The sequence below is a fragment of the Salvelinus alpinus genome, chromosome 31 (genome assembly GCF_045679555.1).
Source record: "Salvelinus alpinus chromosome 31, SLU_Salpinus.1, whole genome shotgun sequence".
Lineage (NCBI taxonomy): Eukaryota > Metazoa > Chordata > Actinopteri > Salmoniformes > Salmonidae > Salvelinus > Salvelinus alpinus.
Genome location: NC_092116.1, coordinates 30043413 through 30063934, shown reverse-complemented (window position 1 = coordinate 30063934; position 20522 = coordinate 30043413). Strand labels below are relative to the sequence as shown.

General features: G+C 39.3%; 2 protein-coding genes and 1 non-coding gene across 4 annotated transcripts in view; 2 read left to right on the top strand and 1 right to left on the bottom strand.

Annotated features, from left to right (window-relative positions):
* The window catches only part of LOC139561610 (zinc finger protein 585A-like), a 54739-nt gene that overhangs the window by 12205 nt on the left and 22012 nt on the right, over nucleotides 1–20522 (top strand). The window lies entirely within an intron of this gene.
* Nucleotides 7098–7174, bottom strand: trnat-ugu (transfer RNA threonine (anticodon UGU)). The gene has a single exon. It is a non-coding gene; the product is annotated as a tRNA-Thr (tRNA).
* LOC139561455 (zinc finger protein 2-like) overlaps nucleotides 8967–20522 on the top strand; it is a 13374-nt gene continuing 1818 nt past the window's right edge. Inside the window, exons 1-2 of one of the 2 annotated variants that reach the window (XM_071378575.1) lie at nucleotides 8967–9228; nucleotides 11246–11323. In XM_071378575.1, the coding sequence (XP_071234676.1) occupies nucleotides 9063–9228; nucleotides 11246–11323 (244 nt within the window). In that variant the 5' untranslated portion in view covers nucleotides 8967–9062. The remainder of the gene's footprint in view (nucleotides 9229–11245; nucleotides 11324–20522) is intronic. The other variant, XM_071378576.1, reaches the window with a different exon arrangement.

The following is a 20522-nucleotide window of genomic DNA, read 5'->3' as shown; positions in this document are numbered from 1 at the left end:
CATTCTGCCAGTCACATTCTGTTAAAGGTCCCCAAAGCACACACATCCCTGGGTCGCTCGTGTTTTCAATTCATAGCAGCTAGCGACTGGAACGAGCTGCAACAAACACTCAAACTGGACAGTTTTATCTCATTCGAAGACTCAATCATGGACACTCTTACTGACACTTGTGGCTGCTTTGCGTGATGTATTGTTGTCCCCACCTTCTTGCCCTTTGTGCTGTTGTCTGTGCCCAATAATGTTTGTACCATGTTTTGTGCTGCTACCATGTTGTGTTGTTTCTTTAGGTCTCTCTTTATGTGGTGTTGTGTGTTCTCTCTTGTCATGATGTGTGTTTTTGTATTTATATTTAAATATTTTTTAAATATTTTTAATCCCAGCCCCTTTCCCCACAGGAGGCCTTTTGCGTATTGGTAGGCCGTCATTGTAAATACGAATTTCTTCTTAACTGACTTGCCTAGTTAAATAAAAATGACTAAATAAATAAAGGTTACATTAAATAAAATACAGGCAGGTGCTCCAGCACAACAGGATATTATCCACCGTAATACAGAGCCATCCCACAATCATTTTACCATTATACAACAGGATATTATCCACCGTAATGCAGAGCCATGCCACAATCATTTTACCATTATACAACAGGATATTATCCACCGTAATGCAGAGCCATGCCACAATCATTTTACTATTATACAACAGGATATTATCCACCGTAATGCAGAGCCATGCCACAATCATTTTACCATTATACAACAGGATATTATCCACCGTAATGCAGAGCCATGCCACAATCATTTTACCATTATACAACAGGATATTATCCACCGTAATACAGAGCCATGCCACAATCATTTTACCATTATACAACAGGATATTATCCACCGTAATGCAGAGCCATGCCACAATCATTTTACCATTATACAACAGGATATTATCCACCGTAATGCAGAGCCATGCCACAATCATTTTACCATTATACAACAGGATATTATCCACCGTAATACAGAGCCATGCCACAATCATTTTACCATTATACAACAAGATATTATCCACCGTAATACAGAGCCATGCCACAATCATTTTACCATTATACAACAGGATATTATCCACCGTAATACAGAGCCATGCCACAATCATTTTACCATTATACAACAGGATATTATCCACCGTAATACAAAGCCATGCCACAATCATTTTACCATTATACAACAGGATATTATCCACCGTAATACAGAGCCATGCCACAATAATTTTACCATTATACAACAGGATATTATCCACCGTAATGCAGAGCCATGCCACAATCATTTTACCATTATACAACAGGATATTATCCACCGTAATACAGAGCCATGCCACAATCATTTTACCATTATACAACAGGATATTATCCACCGTAATGCAGAGCCATGCCACAATCATTTTACCATTATACAACAAGATATTATCCACCGTAATGCAGAGCCATGCCACAATCATTTTACCATTATACAACAAGATATTATCCACCGTAATACAGAGCCATGCCACAATCATTTTACCATTATACAACAGGATATTATCCACCGTAATACAGAGCCATGCCACAATCATTTTACCATTATACAACAAGATATTATTTACATTTAAGTCATTTAGCAGACGCTCTTATCCAGAGCGACTTACAAATTGGATTATCCACCGTAATACAGAGCCATGCCACAATCATTTTACCATTATACAACAGGATATTATCCACCGTAATGCAGAGCCATGCCACAATCATTTTACCATTATACAACAAGATATTATCCACCGTAATGCAGAGCCATGCCACAATCATTTTACCATTATACAACAAGATATTATCCACCGTAATGCAGAGCCATGCCACAATCATTTTACCATTATACAACAAGATATTATCCACCGTAATACAGAGCCATGCCACAATCATTTTACCATTATACAACAGGATATTATCCACCGTAATACAGAGCCATGCCACAATCATTTTACCATTATACAACAGGATATTATCCACCGTAATACAGAGCCATGCCACAATCATTTTACCATTATACAACAGGATATTATCCACCGTAATACAGAGCCATGCCACAATCATTTTACCATTATACAACAGGATATTATCCACCGTAATGCAGAGCCATGCCACAATCATTTTACTATTATACAACAGGATATTATCCACCGTAATACAGAGCCATGCCACAATCATTTTACCATTATACAACAGGATATTATCCACCGTAATACAGAGCCATGCCACAATCATTTTACCATTATACAACAGGATATTATCCACCGTAATACAGAGCCATGCCACAATCATTTTACCATTATACAACAGGATATTATCTACCGTAATACAGAGCTATGCCACAATCATTTTACCATTATACTGTACAACAGGATATTATCCACCGTAATACAGAGCTATGCCACAATCATTTTACCATTATACAACAGGATATTATCCACCGTAATGCAGAGCCATGCCACAATCATTTTACCATTATACAATGGTATTATCCACCGTAATGCAGAGCCATGCCACAATCATTTTACTATTATACAACAGGATATTATCCACCGTAATGCAGAGCCATGCCACAATCATTTTACCATTATACAACAGGATATTATCCACCGTAATACAGAGCCATGCCACAATCATTTTACCATTATACAACAAGATATTATCCACCGTAATGCAGAGCCATGCCACAATCATTGTACTATTATACAACAGGATATTATCCACCGTAATACAGAGCCATGCCACAATCATTTTACCATTATACAACAGGATATTATCCACCGTAATGCAGAGCCATGCCACAATCATTTTACCATTATACAACAGGATATTATCCACCATAATACAGAGCCATGCCACAATCATTTTACTATTATACAACAGGATATTATCCACCGTAATGCAGAGCCATGCCACAATCATTTTACCATTATACAACAAGATATTATCCACCATAATACAGAGCCATGCCACAATCATTTTACCATTATACAACAAGATATTATCCACCGTAATGCAGAGCCATGCCACAATCATTTTACTATTATACAACAGGATATTATCCACCGTAATACAGAGCCATGCCACAATCATTTTACTATTATACAACAGGATATTATCCACCATAATACAGAGCCATGCCACAATCATTTTACTATTATACAACAGGATATTATCCACCGTAATGCAGAGCCATGCCACAATCATTTTACCATTATACAACAAGATATTATCCACCATAATACAGAGCCATGCCACAATCATTTTACTATTATACAACAGGATATTATCCACCATAATACAGAGCCATGCCACAATCATTTTACTATTATACAACAGGATATTATCCACCATAATACAGAGCCATGCCACAATCATTTTACCATTATACAACAGGATATTATCCACCGTAATACAGAGCCATGCCACAATCATTTTACCATTATACAACAAGATATTATCCACCGTAATACAGAGCCATGCCACAATCATTTTACCATTATACAACAGGATATTATCCACCGTAATACAGAGCCATGCCACAATCATTTTACCATTATACAACAAGATATTATCCACCGTAATACAGAGCCATGCCACAATCATTTTACCATTATACAACAGGATATTATCCACCGTAATGCAGAGCCATGCCACAATCATTTTACCATTATACAACAAGATATTATCCACCGTAATGCAGAGCCATGCCACAATCATTTTACCATTATACAACAAGATATTATCCACCGTAATGCAGAGCCATGCCACAATCATTTTACCATTATACAACAAGATATTATCCACCGTAATACAGAGCCATGCCACAATCATTTTACCATTATACAACAGGATATTATCCACCGTAATACAGAGCCATGCCACAATCATTTTACCATTATACAACAGGATATTATCCACCGTAATACAGAGCCATGCCACAATCATTTTACCATTATACAACAGGATATTATCCACCGTAATACAGAGCCATGCCACAATCATTTTACCATTATACAACAGGATATTATCCACCGTAATGCAGAGCCATGCCACAATCATTTTACTATTATACAACAGGATATTATCCACCGTAATACAGAGCCATGCCACAATCATTTTACCATTATACAACAGGATATTATCCACCGTAATACAGAGCCATGCCACAATCATTTTACCATTATACAACAGGATATTATCCACCGTAATACAGAGCCATGCCACAATCATTTTACCATTATACAACAGGATATTATCCACCGTAATACAGAGCTATGCCACAATCATTTTACCATTATACAACAGGATATTATCCACCGTAATACAGAGCTATGCCACAATCATTTTACCATTATACAACAGGATATTATCCACCGTAATGCAGAGCCATGCCACAATCATTTTACCATTATACAATGGTATTATCCACCGTAATGCAGAGCCATGCCACAATCATTTTACTATTATACAACAGGATATTATCCACCGTAATGCAGAGCCATGCCACAATCATTTTACCATTATACAACAGGATATTATCCACCGTAATACAGAGCCATGCCACAATCATTTTACCATTATACAACAAGATATTATCCACCGTAATGCAGAGCCATGCCACAATCATTGTACTATTATACAACAGGATATTATCCACCGTAATACAGAGCCATGCCACAATCATTTTACCATTATACAACAGGATATTATCCACCGTAATGCAGAGCCATGCCACAATCATTTTACCATTATACAACAGGATATTATCCACCATAATACAGAGCCATGCCACAATCATTTTACTATTATACAACAGGATATTATCCACCGTAATGCAGAGCCATGCCACAATCATTTTACCATTATACAACAAGATATTATCCACCATAATACAGAGCCATGCCACAATCATTTTACCATTATACAACAAGATATTATCCACCGTAATGCAGAGCCATGCCACAATCATTTTACCATTATACAACAAGATATTATCCACCATAATACAGAGCCATGCCACAATCATTTTACTATTATACAACAGGATATTATCCACCATAATACAGAGCCATGCCACAATCATTTTACTATTATACAACAGGATATTATCCACCATAATACAGAGCCATGCCACAATCATTTTACCATTATACAACAGGATATTATCCACCGTAATACAGAGCCATGCCACAATCATTTTACCATTATACAACAGGATATTATCCACCGTAATACAGAGCCATGCCACAATCATTTTACCATTATACAACAGGATATTATCCACCGTAATACAGAGCCATGCCACAATCATTTTACTATTATACAACAGGATATTATCCACCGTAATACAGAGCCATGCCACAATCATTTTACCATTATACAACAGGATATTATCCACCGTAATACAGAGCCATGCCACAATCATTTTACCATTATACAACAAGATATTATCCACCGTAATACAGAGCCATGCCACAATCATTTTACCATTATACAACAGGATATTATCCACCGTAATACAGAGCCATGCCACAATCATTTTACCATTATACAACAGGATATTATCCACCGTAATACAGAGCCATGCCACAATCATTTTACCATTATACAACAGGATATTATCCACCGTAATACAGAGCCATGCCACAATCATTTTACCATTATACAACAGGATATTATCCACCGTAATGCAGAGCCATGCCACAATCATTTTACTATTATACAACAGGATATTATCCACCGTAATACAGAGCCATGCCACAATCATTTTACCATTATACAACAGGATATTATCCACCGTAATACAGAGCTATGCCACAATCATTTTACTATTATACAACAGGATATTATCCACCGTAATGCAGAGCCATGCCACAATCATTTTACCATTATACAATGGTATTATCCACCGTAATGCAGAGCCATGCCACAATCATTTTACTATTATACAACAGGATATTATCCACCGTAATGCAGAGCCATGCCACAATCATTTTACCATTATACAACAGGATATTATCCACCGTAATACAGAGCCATGCCACAATCATTTTACCATTATACAACAGGATATTATCCACCGTAATGCAGAGCCATGCCACAATCATTTTACCATTATACAACAGGATATTATCCACCGTAATACAGAGCCATGCCACAATCATTTTACCATTATACAACAAGATATTATCCACCGTAATGCAGAGCCATGCCACAATCATTTTACCATTATACAACAAGATATTATCCACCGTAATGCAGAGCCATGCCACAATCATTTTACTATTATACAACAGGAACGTATTTCGACATCATAATAACGCTTGCAGAACTGTCTAATTGGCCCCCTAGCTCAATTGTCCATTGTATATAATATGTATATACTTGTGTTCCCTCATGTACTCTCTGTATTGATTTGTTGTTCATTAAAAAAAAAAAAATGTCTAATGGGAGTTTGAATCGGAGCTTCCTGGACTTTAGAGAGGAGACACGTCATGCTCATCGTAAACATCTCTAACGCACAGATACTGGGGCATGGGAGGACCAAACATAGGCTATCATCGCTTGTTATGATGGTTATCAAATACAAATGTGCGCATAAAGGTGTTTCCACTGCTATTTCTGGCATAATTAATTTACCGACACAAAAAGATCCCACCTTGTCTATCGCATTTAGTTTTGTCGACATTTGGAAAGTTTACCGACAAAATGTGTTGTTTCCATCAGGCCTGTGCCTGCTATTACATTTTTTTTTATACGACATGTACTTTACTCGCATAAAAAGGATGGTATAAAACCTGGTTATGAGAAATGTGGAGGGACGGTGACCACGAAAAAAAAAGTGTGTTCAAAGTAGAGGTAAAGAAACAACATGATCCAAAATCTTTCCAGGGGGGCGGCGGAACGGGGAGGGGCGGAAAGTGACGGTTACCTACGGACCCGCAGCCTTAGACACTTAGCCGCAGTTTGTCTAATGTCTACATTTACATTTAGCAGACGCTCTTATCCAGAGCGACTTACAAATTGGAAAGTTCATACATATTCATCCTGGTCCCCCCGTGGGGAATGAACCCACAACCCTGGCGTTACAAGCGCCATGCTCTACCAACTGAGCCACACGGGACCTACGTGTAGTCATCGTTTCCCTACACCTATGGTTGTCAGTAGTTACCACAGCAATAAAGTCAAATTGGGCAATAACATAAAAATTCATGAAAATATAATAAAATGTGCCCTTAATTTAAGGTTAGGCATAATTTAGCAGTGTGGTTAAGGTTAGGTTTAAAATCTGATTTTAAAGGCAGACTCAGTAAGTCCCAAATAAAATGTAACTTTTTGGGGGAGTTTATACATCTCCAACACAGGAGGCTGCTGTGGCCGTACCAGAGCGAATTGAATGGCATGATCTATTTGATACCGTTCTAATTACTTTTTCGGATCCAGCCAATAAGGTGCCACCAACCTCAATTTCTCAAAATGTATAGATGAAAGATTATAATGACAAGTGTTCTTTAGCTGACAAATGCATGTCTTAACGGTTAATAATATATTGGCTCCTCCTGGCTGCCAATCCGTCTGTGCGTCTGTCTGTGTGCAAAAACTGGGGTGTTTTCATAACGAAAACCGTTTACCGTTTAAGAACCGACCAGAAGCAAACAGCGCAAACGGAACGAAACGGGGAGGGACCAAGTTTAATTTGTCCAAAAGGGCTGACAAAGGAGAGTGATGGCATGCCGCATCAGATGACATGGCCTGTAGGGTTTGGGTGCCATTTTGGGCAGAACCTTGTTGTACAGAGATGGGAAGTGGTTAGAAGAACGAAATACGTAAAAAAATAGCTCCTTCCATCTGTCCAAGGCTATTTCTCATTCATTTTCACCTAATGCTGCTCATTCATGATATCATTTGAATCTTTTGGGAAATAATGATTTACAGTGGACTTCAAATAACAGTGGTGTAAATTACTTAAGTAAAAATACTTGAAAGTACTACTTAAGTAGTTTTTGGGGGTATCTGTACTTCACTATTTCTATTTTTGACAACTTTTACTTTTACTTCACTACATTCCTAAAGAAAATAATGTACTTTTTTTAACTTATTAATATATTTTCCCTGACACCCAAAGTACTCGTTACATTTTGAACGCTTAGCAGGACATGAAAATGGTCCAATTCACACACTTATCAAGAGAACATCCCTGGTCATCCCTACTGCCTCTGATCTGGTGGACTCACTAAACAGAGAACATCCCTGGTCATCCCCACTACCTCTGATCTGGTGGACTCACTAAACAGAGAACATCCCTGGTCATCCCCACTACCTCTGATCTGGTGGACTCACTAAACAGAGAACATCCCTGGTCATCCCCACTACCTCTGATCTGGTGGACTCACTAAACAGAGAACATCCCTGGTCATCCCCACTTCCTCTGATCTGGTGGACTCACTAAACACATGCTTAATTTGTAAATGATGTCTGAGTGTTGGAGTGTGCTCCTGGCTATCTGTTTTTTTTTAAACGATACCGCCTGGTTTGCTTAATATAAGGAATTTGAAACGATTTATACTTTTACTTTTACCACTTAAGTATATTTGATCAATTACATTTACTTTTGATACCATTCATGAGGTTTGATACTTAAGTATATTTAAAACCAAATAATTTTATACTTTTACTCAAGTAGTATTTTACTGGCTGACTTTCACTTTTACTTGAGTCATTTTCTATTAAGGTATCTTTACTTTTACTCAAGTATGACAATTGGGTACTTTTACCATCCCTGCCTAATAAGCGCACTTTGTATAAATGCAAACCATCGAAATCCTATTAAATTGTTCTAATTTAAACCCCCATCCAGCTAGCGGCGCTGTTGTGTGTTTCCGAGTTTTCTACCCGCTAGAACCAAGGATTTTCTCAAATTCCTTGACTAGAACACGGAAGTAGATTTGAACACAACACTTCTTGTGTGGGGTCAAGACATACTGACTGAGCTTAATAAACTACTCAACTGAAAATGTCTAAACTACAGTTGTTTCGTGAGTTTTTAAATGAGCGTTTAACGGCGGTTGCTATGGAGATTTTCGGAGAAGTTGAGAAAACGGTAGTGGAGTACCAGGAGGAGAATGATCGGCTACGGAGACTGCTGGGGATCACATCGGAGATAAAACTATGTAGAAGAGGTGAGTATATAGTGGCGAGGAGGAATAGTCTACCGTGTCCGGGAGAGACTTCACCGTTAATTTTCTTGATTCAGGTTCACGGAAACGTCGTTTTAAGTAACTATGCTATTTTTCGTCCTCATTGTCGAACTTAATAAACAATGCACCCTCAATTAATAAAATAATTTACTAGTTATACAATCGTGTAACTAAGAAATTAGCTGGAAGGAAGCTAACAATATTTCTTGTGTTGTAAGGAAACGGTGGCGAAGGATATCATTGCTAATTAACGCGGATCCAAGTTGAGTTCACACACACGATCATTCGTGAGGTCTCTAACACACAGAAAGTGATCACACCAATGCACTTTCTCTCCTCAACTTTCACCAACATGCGTTTTCTACGCTGTAGGCCTGTTTTACATTCAGCAGTTAGCAAGAGCAAGCCTGCTTCTTTCCCCTAATACGCTATTAGGCCTAGTATTAAAAAAAATATAGAAATAAATGTCCTAGAGCTTTTCCTGGGATTTCACGAGAAGAGGAATGGCCTATTGTGGAGAGGCTTTGTGTATCCTATAGCCCGTTGCGCACAGGAACAGCTGGACGAGAGAGACTAGTGATGTGTAACCAAAGTAAGAAGCAAAATATTAGATATTAGGCCATTCATTATCTAAATATTAGGGTTGTAGGCTAAATATTCACCTGTCAACGTGCAAGTAAAATAAGTAACCAGATTGTGAAATGGCAGATCTGTAGTGCGTTCCTCCAGGCTGCTCTCTGCCTTTCCCGGGAACGCAAAGCTCCGCTATTGATTTACATTTCATTTGAATTTTCACATGCTTTGTAAACAACAGATGTAGACTAACAGTGAAATGCTTACTTCCGGGCCCTTCTCAACAATGCAGAATAGAAACATAATAGTAACACATGGAATAAATTGGTCTACACAATGAGCAATGATAGCTTGTCTCTGTGCAGGGTTTAAAAATGCATTTGGTTTGTTATGAAAAAGTGCATATAAATCTAACCATTCAAAACAGATACAATCTGAACAGCGTAATAGAATATTGCACCATATCAAAGAAAAAGAAATTACAATTTGCAAAATTGTAGCATCCCACTTAAAACATTCAACTGGTCCCTCTTTTCTCTCTCCTTTATTGCCATGTTATAACCAGCAGCACACAATAATGCTGACCATATTTTGCTTTTATGAGAGATTTGCATTCAGAAATGCAAGCTGCCTCACTTTCGAGGGGCTGATGAGGTTTCTTCTCTCAGTAATTATTTGTTCCTTTTTCGAGAAGACCCTCCCTGGGGGAACGGATGGGGCCACTATGCAGAGTCTCTCTGTCATGACTTTAGTAAGCCGTGGGTAGACAGAGGCCTTGTTCTTCCACCAGCTCAGAGGATCTGCAGATCTCTGGAGGAGGAGCTCCTCCAAATAGGATCAGACCTCCATTATGGCATCTGCTGAGGGATTCCTTCGTGCTGCATCCCCAGTTGCTCTCTCATCGAACAGCATCCAAACAGCAGACGTTTGTGGCACTACTGCTGGTGCTTCTGCTCCATCTGATCCCTCTACTTCCTGTTGCCCTGGTGCCTGAGCCAGCTGACTGCTGGGGCTGTCCCTCCCTGCTGCTGAGGTTATTCTTTGAAGAGCCTCATCAATCACTCTGGCATCACTGAAGGCTAACTTCTTAAACCTGGGGTCAAGTGCAGCGGTTTCTGATAGCACGTGATTATATTCCATTCTGTGGAACCTTCTGTCCGTTGATGAACATAGGGTGTCCATCAACTCTGGTTACATTTGCTTCTCTCTGGCGGCTTGCTGTGATTCGCTGCAGACCCTTACACAGGAGTATCATTTGAGGCTGTCACATAGCTGAAAAGAGAGAACAGTAACTTATTAGTTCAGGTTCATGTTTTGTCTACTGATACTACATTCTCATCTACTGCTCATATACATATATAATAATGGATTAAATAATGATGTGGTAATAACTGCTTACTGTACCTCTCTCCACTGATCTCCACAGTGACCTGCTCAAAGGGTTCCAGGACTCTGCACACCTCCTCCACCACCTCCCATTCCTCTTGGGTCAGAGCATCAACAGGTGCATTGACAATGGCCAGGGTAGAGATGATGGCATCCTTTGACTCAAGAAACTACTTCAACATATAAAATGTTGAATTCCACCTTCTAGTCTTGTTTAGGCCTCAGCTCAGGCTTCCCCATCTGGCGTTGTGTAGACTTTAGTTTTTCAGCACCTACTGTGCTCCTGTGGAAGCATTCCACAGCTGCTTTCACTTTGTCCACAGTGGGCTTCATCACCTTCAGAGCATCTCTTACTATCAGGTTGATTGTGTGGGCAAGACATGGATGATGGGTCCATTTTAACATGTTCATGGCTTTGGTTATGTTAGCTGCATTGTCACTAACACAACAGACCACTTTCCCATCTACTTGCCACTCTCAACAGTTCCTCTGCCAAGTTCTCTGAGGTGTGACTGTCGCTGAACTCAAAGCAGTCCAGAAGACAGCGAAAAATCTTTAATGAAGTGGTATGTAACCGACATGTAAGAAGTGGTTACCCTTGATGTCCAGCAGTCAGTGGTAAGGCAAACTGCAGTAGCGTTTTGAACTCTTTCCCACACTGAAGCCTGTGAGCTCTCGTACAGTTGTGGAATAAGTGACTTTGAAAGGGTTTTCCTGCTTGGAATTGTGTACATTCGATGTAGACATTTACATTTTAGTCATTTAGCAGACGCTCTTATCCAGAGCGACTTACGGTAGAGTGCATACATTTTATTACATTTTTACATACTGAGACAAGGATATCCCTACCGGCCAAGAGCAGACGCTCTTATCCAGAGCGACTTACAGTAGAGTGCATACATTTTATTACATTTTTTACATACTGAGACAAGGATATCCCTACCGGCCAAACCCTCCCTAACCCGGACGACGCTATGCCAATTGTGCGTCGCCCCACGGATCTCCCGGTTGCGGCCGGCTGCGACAGAGCCTGGGCGCGAACCCAGAGACTCTGGTGGCGCAGCTAGCACTGCGATGCAGTGCCCTAGACCACTGCGCCACCCGGGAGACTGCTATAATTTCTTAAAACCTCTGTCCTCCATGATCGAAAATGGCTGGAAATCGGTGGCAATAATTGTAGCTAATTCAATATCAATGTGGCGTTGTTTTGCTACAGACATAGACTTTGGCATAAACTGGTCCATAGAAGACTGCGTTGCTGTGGGTTGTGGAGCAGGCCTACTTGACTGAGTGGATACATCGCCACGTGTGGAGGTGCTGGCTCCACCACTATCACTAGCAGGCCCGCTAGTTTCTCGAAGCTCCGCTACAGCTAGCTTCACAGTTGGGTGCACAGTTCACATATGCCGGTGTAGGTTGTGCGTTGAACCGGCTTCATATGAGATTTTGTTTTGGCGAATTCTACACTGTGCTCTAACATTGTCTACATTATTAAAATGCATCCAAATGCTACTGTGCTTCCCGACTCATTTTCCAGCTGTTGTTTTCACAGCTGTCCTTCCTTTCTCTCCTCGGCTGCTAAGTATGTGACTGTGAGTGAGTTGGCTCGGCCCTCCCTCACACATCTTTGGTTCATTGGTTGACACTGCGTGTCTGATTGACAGGAACAACAGTGTCTGAGCAGACAGTCAGAATAAATGCTTGAGCATTTAGGTCAATATTATTATTTATTTAATTTTCGTTCTTTTAATTTGTTAATTCTATTAATTTAAATCTTTTGATTATTCATATCCTATAAAAAATTTTACATTTTATAAATAGATTCGGCTCTTCTGATATTGCTTGCCGGCTCCCAACGTTAACCTAGAAGAGCCGGCTCCCAACGCTAACCTACAAGAGCCGGCTCCCAACGCTAACCTACAAGAGCCGGCTCCCAACGCTAACCTACAAGAGCCGGCTCCCAACGCTAACCTACAAGAGCCGGCTCCCAACGCTAACCTATAAGAGCCGGCTCCCAACGCTAACCTAGAAGAGCCGGCTCCCAACGCTAACCTAGAAGAGCCGGCTCCCAACGTTAACCTAGAAGAGCCGGCTCCCAACGTTAACCTAGAAGAGCCGGCTCCCAACGTTAACCTACAGGAGCCGGCTCCCAACGTTAACCTACAGGAGCCGGCTCCCAACGTTAACCTACAGGAGCCGGCTCCCAACGTTAACCTACAGGAGCCGGCTCCCAACGTTAACCTACAAGAGCCGGCTCTTAGAACCGACTCGTTTGCGAACGACCCATCACTATTAGATAGAGCGGTGCGCCCCACCCGCCTTTGGGGAAAACAACCTGTGGTTACCTAGGTTACCCCGTTGTCTCACAGCAAAAAAAAAAAAAAAAAAAACACAATGTTCTTGTATGCTTGTTTAAGTCAATCACAAAACTACATTTTAAGAGAAAAATGTCTAAACATGTCTAAAAAAAATACTTTTCAGTATTGCTCCAGAGCGTTCTCACTACTTATTAAAACGAAATATTGTAGGGCTTCCCTCATGCCCCTTTTCATGGCGGTGCTAGCAGCAGAGTGAGTGCTCGCTAGCAACCGACCGGAACATTTAGATGGCCAAGACCAACAACACAAACAGATGGACTACTGTATACAGCTACAAGTAGTGAATGTCGTTACAAACGGTCTATACTAAACAAGTTAAATGTCTTACCTGTGATGAAATGTTTTCCACATACATAGCTAGCTATGTGTAGTCCTACTTGTGCAGCCTACTTGTGTAGCCTACTTGGCTCCCCACAATTTCCCACTCTCTCACGCAGAATAGCCTGAAGCCACAGTGCTTTTCTCACGTGCGCAGTAGCATTAGGTTGGGATTTTTGACATGATTATGTGTACTGTACATTAAACAACACAGCAGCTTTTCGCCATGTTTTGTTTCTGTATTACAAACAATCTAATTGGCACTGGGGGTCAATGGGAAATAATGTTTGTTTTCCCCCAATTTGTGGCCGTGCTCGAGGGGAATTCCTTGTTAATTATTACTTCAACCCGAATTTCAGAAAAATTGGTCACAGAATTTCTGCAATTCAATTGGCTACAATGTGAAATCATAGTAGTCACAAACCCCTGTTGGGTCACCTGATACTGTCCTCCCTTCCACTGGAATACTGTTATGGAGGTCAATGCAAATAGTCCGAGTAGCCATTTGATTAGCTATTCAGGAGTCTTATGGCTTGGGGGTAGAAGCCGTTAAGAAACCTTTTGGACTTCGACTTGGTGCTCCGGTACCGCTTGCCGTGCGGTAGTAGAGAGAACAGTCTATGACTAGGGTGTCAACGCCTGGTAATACAAATATCAAATCAATATCCAAAGTGAAAACACATTTAGGGCAGGGACAACGTAGTATTACTGTCTGGAGTCTCTGATTTTATTGTTTACCCTTGGTTGTACAGATATCTACTGCAGCTCTGATCCTCCACATACAACACCCATTCTGCCAGTCACATTCTGTTAAAGGTCCCCAAAGCACACACATCCCTGGGTCGCTCGTGTTTTCAATTCATAGCAGCTAGCGACTGGAACGAGCTGCAACAAACACTCAAACTGGACAGTTTTATCTCATTCGAAGACTCAATCATGGACACTCTTACTGACACTTGTGGCTGCTTTGCGTGATGTATTGTTGTCCCCACCTTCTTGCCCTTTGTGCTGTTGTCTGTGCCCAATAATGTTTGTACCATGTTTTGTGCTGCTACCATGTTGTCATGTTGTGTTGCTACCATGTTGTGTTGTTTCTTTAGGTCTCTCTTTATGTGGTGTTGTGTGTTCTCTCTTGTCATGATGTGTGTTTTTGTATTTATATTTAAATATTTTTTAAATATTTTTAATCCCAGCCCCTTTCCCCACAGGAGGCCTTTTGCGTATTGGTAGGCCGTCATTGTAAATACGAATTTCTTCTTAACTGACTTGCCTAGTTAAATAAAAATGACTAAATAAATAAAGGTTACATTAAATAAAATACAGGCAGGTGCTCCAGCACAACAGGATATTATCCACTGTAATACAGAGCCATCCCACAATCATTTTACCATTATACAACAGGATATTATCCACCGTAATGCAGAGCCATGCCACAATCATTTTACCATTATACAACAGGATATTATCCACCGTAATGCAGAGCCATGCCACAATCATTTTACTATTATACAACAGGATATTATCCACCGTAATGCAGAGCCATGCCACAATCATTTTACCATTATACAATGGTATTATCCACCGTAATGCAGAGCCATGCCACAATCATTTTACTATTATACAACAGGATATTATCCACCGTAATGCAGAGCCATGCCACAATCATTTTACCATTATACAACAGGATATTATCCACCGTAATGCAGAGCCATGCCACAATCATTTTACCATTATACAACAGGATATTATCCACCGTAATACAGAGCCATGCCACAATCATTATACTATTATACAACAGGATATTATCCACCATAATACAGAGCCATGCCACAATCATTTTACCATTATACAACAGGATATTATCCACCGTAATGCAGAGCCATGCCACAATCATTTTACCATTATACAACAGGATATTATCCACCGTAATACAGAGCCATGCCACAATCATTTTACCATTATACAACAGGATATTATCCACCGTAATGCAGAGCCATGCCACAATCATTTTACCATTATACAACAGGATATTATCCACCGTAATGCAGAGCCATGCCACAATCATTTTACCATTATACAACAGGATATTATCCACCGTAATACAGAGCCATGCCACAATCATTTTACCATTATACAACAAGATATTATCCACCGTAATACAGAGCCATGCCACAATCATTTTACCATTATACAACAGGATATTATCCACCGTAATGCAGAGCCATGCCACAATCATTTTACCATTATACAACAGGATATTATCCACCGTAATACAAAGCCATGCCACAATCATTTTACCATTATACAACAGGATATTATCCACCGTAATACAGAGCCATGCCACAATAATTTTACCATTATACAACAGGATATTATCCACCGTAATGCAGAGCCATGCCACAATCATTTTACCATTATACAACAGGATATTATCCACCGTAATACAGAGCCATGCCACAATCATTTTACCATTATACAACAGGATATTATCCACCGTAATGCAGAGCCATGCCACAATCATTTTACCATTATACAACAAGATATTATCCACCGTAATGCAGAGCCATGCCACAATCATTTTACCATTATACAACAAGATATTATCCACCGTAATACAGAGCCATGCCACAATCATTTTACCATTATACAACAGGATATTATCCACCGTAATACAGAGCCATGCCACAATCATTTTACCATTATACAACAAGATATTATCCACCGTAATACAGAGCCATGCCACAATCATTTTACCATTATACAACAGGATATTATCCACCGTAATGCAGAGCCATGCCACAATCATTTTACCATTATACAACAAGATATTATCCACCGTAATGCAGAGCCATGCCACAATCATTTTACCATTATACAACAAGATATTATCCACCGTAATGCAGAGCCATGCCACAATCATTTTACCATTATACAACAAGATATTATCCACCGTAATACAGAGCCATGCCACAATCATTTTACCATTATACAACAGGATATTATCCACCGTAATACAGAGCCATGCCACAATCATTTTACCATTATACAACAGGATATTATCCACCGTAATACAGAGCCATGCCACAATCATTTTACCATTATACAACAGGATATTATCCACCGTAATACAGAGCTATGCCACAATCATTTTACCATTATACAACAGGATATTATCCACCGTAATACAGAGCTATGCCACAATCATTTTACCATTATACAACAGGATATTATCCACCGTAATGCAGAGCCATGCCACAATCATTTTACCATTATACAATGGTATTATCCACCGTAATGCAGAGCCATGCCACAATCATTTTACTATTATACAACAGGATATTATCCACCGTAATGCAGAGCCATGCCACAATCATTTTACCATTATACAACAGGATATTATCCACCGTAATACAGAGCCATGCCACAATCATTTTACCATTATACAACAAGATATTATCCACCGTAATGCAGAGCCATGCCACAATCATTGTACTATTATACAACAGGATATTATCCACCGTAATACAGAGCCATGCCACAATCATTTTACCATTATACAACAGGATATTATCCACCGTAATGCAGAGCCATGCCACAATCATTTTACCATTATACAACAGGATATTATCCACCATAATACAGAGCCATGCCACAATCATTTTACTATTATACAACAGGATATTATCCACCGTAATGCAGAGCCATGCCACAATCATTTTACCATTATACAACAAGATATTATCCACCATAATACAGAGCCATGCCACAATCATTTTACCATTATACAACAAGATATTATCCACCGTAATGCAGAGCCATGCCACAATCATTTTACTATTATACAACAGGATATTATCCACCGTAATACAGAGCCATGCCACAATCATTTTACTATTATACAACAGGATATTATCCACCATAATACAGAGCCATGCCACAATCATTTTACTATTATACAACAGGATATTATCCACCGTAATGCAGAGCCATGCCACAATCATTTTACCATTATACAACAAGATATTATCCACCATAATACAGAGCCATGCCACAATCATTTTACTATTATACAACAGGATATTATCCACCATAATACAGAGCCATGCCACAATCATTTTACTATTATACAACAGGATATTATCCACCATAATACAGAGCCATGCCACAATCATTTTACCATTATACAACAGGATATTATCCACCGTAATACAGAGCCATGCCACAATCATTTTACCATTATACAACAGGATATTATCCACCGTAATACAGAGCCATGCCACAATCATTTTACCATTATACAACAGGATATTATCCACCGTAATACAGAGCCATGCCACAATCATTTTACTATTATACAACAGGATATTATCCACCGTAATACAGAGCCATGCCACAATCATTTTACCATTATACAACAGGATATTATCCACCGTAATACAGAGCCATGCCACAATCATTTTACCATTATACAACAGGATATTATCCACCGTAATACAGAGCCATGCCACAATCATTTTACCATTATACAACAGGATATTATCCACCGTAATGCAGAGCCATGCCACAATCATTTTACCATTATACAACAGGATATTATCCACCGTAATACAGAGCCATGCCACAATCATTTTACTATTATACAACAGGATATTATCCACCGTAATGCAGAGCCATGCCACAATCATTTTACCATTATACAACAGGATATTATCCACCGTAATACAGAGCTATGCCACAATCATTTTACTATTATACAACAGGATATTATCCACCGTAATGCAGAGCCATGCCACAATCATTTTACCATTATACAATGGTATTATCCACCGTAATGCAGAGCCATGCCACAATCATTTTACTATTATACAACAGGATATTATCCACCGTAATGCAGAGCCATGCCACAATCATTTTACCATTATACAACAGGATATTATCCACCGTAATACAGAGCCATGCCACAATCATTTTACCATTATACAACAAGATATTATCCACCATAATGCAGAGCCATGCCACAATCATTGTACTATTATACAACAGGATATTATCCACCGTAATACAGAGCCATGCCACAATCATTTTACCATTATACAACAGGATATTATCCACCGTAATGCAGAGCCATGCCACAATCATTTTACCATTATACAACAGGATATTATCCACCGTAATACAGAGCCATGCCACAATCATTTTACCATTATACAACAGGATATTATCCACCGTAATACAGAGCCATGCCACAATCATTTTACTATTATACAACAGGGTATTATCCACCGTAATGCAGAGCCATGCCACAATCATTTTACCATTATACAACAAGATATTATCCACCGTAATACAGAGCCATGCCACAATCATTTTACCATTATACAACAGGATATTATCCACCGTAATACAGAGCCATGCCACAATCATTTTACCATTATACAACAAGATATTATCCACCATAATGCAGAGCCATGCCACAATCATTGTACTATTATACAACAGGATATTATCCACCGTAATACAGAGCCATGCCACAATCATTTTACCATTATACAACAGGATATTATCCACCGTAATGCAGAGCCATGCCACAATCATTTTACCATTATACAACAGGATATTATCCACCGTAATACAGAGCCATGCCACAATCATTTTACCATTATACAACAGGATATTATCCACCGTAATACAGAGCCATGCCACAATCATTTTACTATTATACAACAGGGTATTATCCACCGTAATGCAGAGCCATGCCACAATCATTTTACCATTATACAACAAGATATTATCCACCGTAATACAGAGCCATGCCACAATCATTTTACCATTATACAACAGGATATTATCCACCGTAATACAGAGCCATGCCACAATCATTTTACCATTATACAACAGGATATTATCCACCGTAATACAGAGCCATGCCACAATCATTTTACCATTATACAACAGGATATTATCCACCGTAATGCAGAGCCATGCCACAATCATTTTACCATTATACAACAGGATATTATCCACCGTAATACAGAGCCATGCCACAATCATTTTACTATTATACAACAGGATATTATCCACCGTAATGCAGAGCCATGCCACAATCATTTTACCATTATACAACAGGATATTATCCACCGTAATACAGAGCTATGCCACAATCATTTTACTATTATACAACAGGATATTATCCACCGTAATGCAGAGCCATGCCACAATCATTTTACCATTATACAATGGTATTATCCACCGTAATGCAGAGCCATGCCACAATCATTTTACTATTATACAACAGGATATTATCCACCGTAATGCAGAGCCATGCCACAATCATTTTACCATTATACAACAGGATATTATCCACCGTAATACAGAGCCATGCCACAATCATTTTACCATTATACAACAAGATATTATCCACCGTAATGCAGAGCCATGCCACAATCATTGTACTATTATACAACAGGATATTATCCACCGTAATACAGAGCCATGCCACAATCATTTTACCATTATACAACAGGATATTATCCACCGTAATACAGAGCCATGCCACAATCATTTTACTATTATACAACAGGGTATTATCCACCGTAATGCAGAGCCATGCCACAATCATTT